General features: G+C 37.1%; 1 protein-coding gene across 6 annotated transcripts in view; it reads left to right on the plus strand.

Annotated features, from left to right (window-relative positions):
* Positions 1-5,954, plus strand: part of LOC121871522 (MRG/MORF4L-binding protein-like) — a 52,424-nt gene extending 46,470 nt beyond the window's left edge. For all 6 annotated transcript variants that reach the window (XM_042373940.1, XM_042373939.1, XM_042373936.1 and 3 more), the window contains one exon: positions 4,355-5,954. In XM_042373940.1, coding sequence (XP_042229874.1) covers positions 4,355-4,491 — 137 coding nt within the window. In that variant the 3' untranslated portion in view covers positions 4,492-5,954. The remainder of the gene's footprint in view (positions 1-4,354) is intronic.
* The last annotated feature ends 282 nt before the right edge of the window (positions 5,955-6,236 follow it).

Raw genomic sequence — 6,236 nt, forward strand, 5'->3', positions numbered from 1 at the left:
TTCTCCCTGAGGTATTCCCGAACACTGGGTCCAAACACCTCAATCACCCACTCAGAGAAAAGACTCCTGGTCACCCAAGCCTTTGGGTTTGACCGCCACATAACACCAAGGCGGTTCTTCCTAATGTTTTTGAAAGCTCTGGGGTTTTCTGCATGGTACACAAGGAGTGGTTTTATTTTGCAGTCACCAGAAGCATTAGCACAAAGAAGGAGGGTAAGCCTGTCTTTCATTGGCTTATGGCCAGGGACAGAAGTTTCCTCCCTGGTAATGTATGTACGGTGAGGCATTTTTTTCCAAAAAAGTCCAGTTTCATCACAGTTGAATACCTGCTGAGAAACAAAGCCTCCCTCTTTAATCACATTCAAAAAAATTTCATGGTGTTCCTTAGCTGCTTCCTTATCTGCACTAGCAGCATCACCATGTCTCACAACACAATGTAATTTGTTTGTCCTTCTGAAACCAGTAAACCATCCCTTGGTACCCCTAAACACTGGCACATCACTATCACTTCCACTGGGAGTCTTGGCTTTAAGGTCCTCAAACAATTGTCTGGCCTTCTCACAAATTATAGCTTCACTAATGCTACCACCTGCCATTTCTTTCTCCTTTATCCACACTAAGAGTAAATTTTCCATCTCCTCACTCACATTACACCTTGCTTTGCTAAGTCTAGAGATTCCCTTAGCCACTTGCACAGTTTTCAACTCTTTATTCTTGAAAATCGTACATATAGTCGATTTAGCCATCCCATACTCATCACTAAGTTTCGCAATGCTTGTTCCATTCTCATGTTTCTTTATGATTTCTTTCTTAGTTTCAAGAGTTATGAGCTTTCTCACTCACTTTGGACGATTCATTGTTACAATTGTACACTTGTATAACAAAATATTTATACAGTGAACCCTCACTTTACGCGGTCAATTGAACCCACGGAGGCCCACGTAAAGCGAGAAACGCGTAAAGTGAACAACATAACATATGGGATTAAATGAAATAGAGACCGGCTGACCCCCAAACTCCACTTTTTCCAACACAATACCTATGTTCTAGTAAAAATAACATCTTAATTTTATGATGGTACATGCACACAATTAATACTTAAGAGAAATAGAGAAATACAGTCGCCAAGTTAATGTCCATTCAAATAATGGACTCAACTCCCTCCCTCTCTTCTCACACTCCTGGCTCTTCCCTCTCTGAGAAATGTTTGGGGGAAAACCACTAGATTTTAAGGTATAGTAATAAATAATACCTCAAACTAAAGTTAGGATAATATAATTGACATTGCTGGATTCTTTGTAAGACCAGGAATATTTTGAATATAAATTTCATATATTTTGCACAAAAGATAACATATTTACTCAGAGTAAACAAAATACTTAGAGTAGATCTAAAATTTGTATGTCTAATGCAAAATCTATGATGCTTATGTTCAAAATGATCATCAAATTGTAAGAATTCCAGCAATGTAAATTATATTCTAGCCGGATAATTTGTATGAATTTTATGAGCTAAATAAAAAAATTATACTTCACCCGCGTATATGAGTAGATGCACCGCGTAAAGTGGGAATTCCGGTTCTGGCAGGGTACCGCGTAAATGTAGAAACGAGTAAAGTGAAACCGCGCAAAGCGAGAGTTCACTGTACAAATAACTCGTATTTCCACATCAAAAGACGAATTTTAGCAATAACAGTGGTGCACTGGCTACACAATGAGACAAAGATGGCGCCTGACGCTCTTGTTGTGGGTCGCGGTACAACAATATTCATGCGCCAGACGAAATAGTCCCGTATTCATCCGCGTTCGTTATAGCATTCTCAATTTTATAGGTAAAACCGTTCGTTATAGGAATATTCGTAGTAGGATCCGTTCGTTATAGCATACCCCACTGTATACGATTTTCTATAAAAATGTCATTGAATTTCTGTATATGTAATGTATTTCATGGGGCAAAGGGGGGCTCAGGTATGTAACTCTGGTATTTTATCTATTTCTTATGGGGAAAATTGAATCCGTTAATGTTCCGGTTTTCAGGAACGGAACCATGATGTTAAGCGAGAACTTACTGTAATATAGTTTTTTATATTTTATTGCTTAATAAATTTAATTTTATATGCTTCTCAGTACACCTTATCATGTGGACTGCAGCACAGCCTTTTGATACCCAACTTCAGTCCAAGTGTTGGCCACCATGTCCTTCGTCACTCTTCTGGTGTCATTGGTTGTCCTTGTATCAAATGTTTAAGTGTCAGTAGCAGAGTCTGGAGAATATAATCCTTGACATATCCCACAAGAAGAAGTCTAAGGGCGTAACATCAAGAGACTTCGGGAGCCAATTCTCGTGCCAGACAAGATCTAGTCGAAGAACTCCAGTGAGGAAGTGCACCAATAATTTCAATGAAAAATGCAAAAATATTCAAGACACCAACAAAATAGATGCTCTCTCCACTGTTTTCAAATTCCAACTGACGCCTTGTGACCGACTCATGCATCTGATGGGCGCACAACAAACTAGTTCCCTGTACTGCATATATTATCAATATGTTAAATAAATGTTAAAATGACTAATAATTTTAATATAAAACATGCAAAAATATTAAAGAGCACAGCTTTATTGATATTTGCTCTATTGGAAATGAATGTAAACATAGTACAGATTACTGAATTGGCAGACTAGCCCATCAGCTGATCAGCTGATACTCATAACAAAACGTGATTTTCTTAAGGATTTTGTTAATCAAATTTTTGTTCGTTAACCGAATTGAAGATTCTTATGGAAGGTAATTCGTTAACCGAACCGTTCGTTAACCGAGGGACCACTGTACTGTCTTTATGAATTGAGGTCAGTATGGAACATGCCAACTCAAAGCACTGAGGCTTCTAATTAAGTTGTAGAGCTAGGACTATTTGCACTTTGTAGGCTTAAAGGTGTAGGTTCTTGTGTATGACTTTGTGTACCTTTGATCTCGGTATCTGCAGTTCACTTGAAGCATGATGAATAGACTCAAGGGCAGTGTTGGAATGTCTCTTGGACATTAGCAATGGTGTCTTCAGAAATACCTGGGTGTCCATTTCAAGGCAAATCAATCACACTTCCTGTCTCCTGAAATTTGTGAAACCACCTGCTGATGCTGGGTTTGAAGGGAGGAACCTCTCCATATTAACTGTAATAATTTCATTGAACAGTTGTCACTGAAATCAACACACTGAACTTTCTCCTGTATAGTCGCCATCTTCATTCATGCTTCTATCATAAGCAAATGGACACTCGGATTACAAACTGTAAATTTAGAAAGAACTTCATTCCTTAAGCCACAAGATGCAAGAAGCTGTTGCTTTTTTTGTGTGTGCATGTGTGTTTAATAAAATGTTAATATTGGCATAGGACTTTGACCCTGTATGATTTAGCAGCTATACACAGACCTTGATCCTGTGAATTGTATTAATTGAGTTTGGTTAGATTAGGATGTGGGATCTGAATCTAGCAAACTGCACACCTACAGTAGATGACAATAACATATAAAAAACTATCGTGTGAAAACTGCATAAGCCATTTTTACTATTGGGATGGAGTGTGATGAGTTCTTGATGCGGACATTGTACAGCAAGTCACTGATTTCCATCAGGTTTGTATTTGAAGAAAACTCGACATAAGTAGGACTGACATACATCAGACTCATTTTTCCCATAATCTTACTATTATTATTAGGAGATGCATACCCAGCCCAAATTTTCAAACACTTTAATCCAATTTTAACCTCATTTAGCTTAATATTAGAGACAAATTTATATAAAATAAAATGCATAAATACAAAATTAGGTAAATACAGATACATTGGTGGGTACTCACCAAAATAAAACCATGATTGAGTACACCTTTGTGGATGTATTTGCAGGGGTACCTGCAGAACATTTTCCACCCATGATTAAGGGGCCTTTGAAAGATTTGCATAAAAATAATCACAAGGAATATTATACATGTACAATAATGCTCTCTGACTGAGGCGGATTTGGCAACTGAGGGAGCAGCGTTGCTGTTTTGAACACAGCTTTTAGCAACGGTGCCACATGACTTTGGATCTAGTAAGTGGTTGTCATAATTTAGCATTTTATTGGACAGGCAGGATTTTTAGAGAAAAGTGTTCCTTAATTTGTTAACAACATTCTGTCAAAACAATACCAATAAAACCAAAGTAAATTTATTTGCTGTACTGTAAGAGCATAGTTTCCCCAAATTTTCACCTAAATTTATATCTGCAATTTGAGTGATAAAATCATATAAATATTGAGTTTGTTTAAAATTCACTTTGTTGTTTTTCATATACAGTACTGTATTGATTACTTGCCCTCAGGAGTGAGACGTGAACGTGCACGTGAACTGCGAGATGATGATGATGATACCCCACGAAAACCAGGAAAAAGGGGACGGGATTCTAAGCCGTCTTCTCCGGCCCACACCCCAACTTCGAATAAAAGACGAAGGAATTAGTTACTTAACTTAACTCAACCCAACCCAGACCGATTCAGCCTAATCAAATTCAATCCCACCTTACCTAATATAGCCCAACTCAGTCTAATCCAGTTCTACCCACCCCACCCAAACTAACCCTACCTACCCCAAATAATCCACTGCAGCCAACTCTGCCCTCCTCAACCACTTCATCCCTGCCAACCCAACCCATCTACACTAACTTATGCTTTGGACTTCAATATCTTTTAAATTTATTCCTATATAATTTCAATCACTTGTTAAATATTGTTTAACAGTAGAATCCCAGTTATCCGGTATCCAGGCAACCAGTAGATTCAACTAACCGGCACCAAAGGAAATAATAAAAATAAAAATTCCTCCAAAATCTGCTTGTACCGTTAGTTTGAATACCGCACACAACAAGGATGAACTACCATATTTATTGCTATGATAAACAATAAAATTGATGCATCGCATATCATAAAATACAATTGCATATACTGTACTGTAATTTATGTACCAAAAATAGCTCCTTCCACACTCAAACCATCTACTGGGTGACACGACCCACTTCAACCAAGCAGTCAACCAGATGACCCACAGACATGTGGCTGCCGTTCTGCAGCAGGGAGGGAACATGGCCACACACACCCATGCTCTTCATTTTTCTTATATATTATTTCTTCCTTTTTCTAAGCCACATTAGGTTATTGTAATGATTTTTTGACAACTTATTAGTTTCATTACAAGTAACATTATATGAGTATGGCAAGTCAGATACATAGTTATAACCAAGGCCTTGACTATAACCTCCTTCACACATGTTCACTTCTCACACCCATGGTCTATATTTTCTTGTTTTATATTATATTTTATTTATTTTGAAGCTACATAAAATTATTTTAATGATTTTTCAACAACTTTTATAGTGTCATTACAAGTAACAATAAACATGGCAGCCTGGCTGGTGAGTCGACGGCGTCGTTATAGCCCTCCTCCACACACATTCACTTCCCGTACATACACACCCATGCTCTTTATTTTTCCTATTTTAATTTTATATTATATTTTCTTTATTTATAAGCCATATCATTTGTTTAAAGTGGAATAAGTGTTAAAGAAGTCTATTTTTCTGAGACACGAATTTGTGAGGTCAGCTTGTAAAACTGTGCAGTGAAGAATTTATTGGGGGATCCTAAGAGTGAGGTTCAACTGACTGGAAAACTCTATTTGCCAACTCTCAATCCCCGTAGGTGTCAGATAACTGGGATTCTACTGTATATTTGAAAAATAATCCCTGATTTGGGCTAAGGCGTCATAAATTAATATCAATGTAAGTTGGACAGAAGCCTTATACAGCAATACAGTATTGCCATTGGCAAAAGTTGAATTGGCTTCGCATGTTTACAAAATGATGAAGACTGCAGTATGGTGTAACTGATGTATAGTACTTATTTTGAATATAATGTAAATTTGTTTTTTAATGTGTTTGACGTTTTTCAAAATTCCTTATAATTTTAGTTAACTTACAAATACTAACTACTTAGAAAAAAATAAGATAATAAAGAAGCTTATGGAAAACATACGGTTATCTCAATTATTTTAATATGGAGAAAAATTAATAAGTGCTAGTACAGGGGATCCCTGGGTTACGGACAGGTTCTGTTCCTGAGGACGTTCTTACTCGGATTTGTATGCAAGTCTGAACACGTGCTATGTGCATACCATGCTTACAGAAATATGTTTAAAATCTCACTACAGTA

Source organism: Homarus americanus, unplaced genomic scaffold, assembly GCF_018991925.1.
Source record: "Homarus americanus isolate GMGI-L3 unplaced genomic scaffold, GMGI_Hamer_2.0 scaffold45698, whole genome shotgun sequence".
Lineage (NCBI taxonomy): Eukaryota > Metazoa > Arthropoda > Malacostraca > Decapoda > Nephropidae > Homarus > Homarus americanus.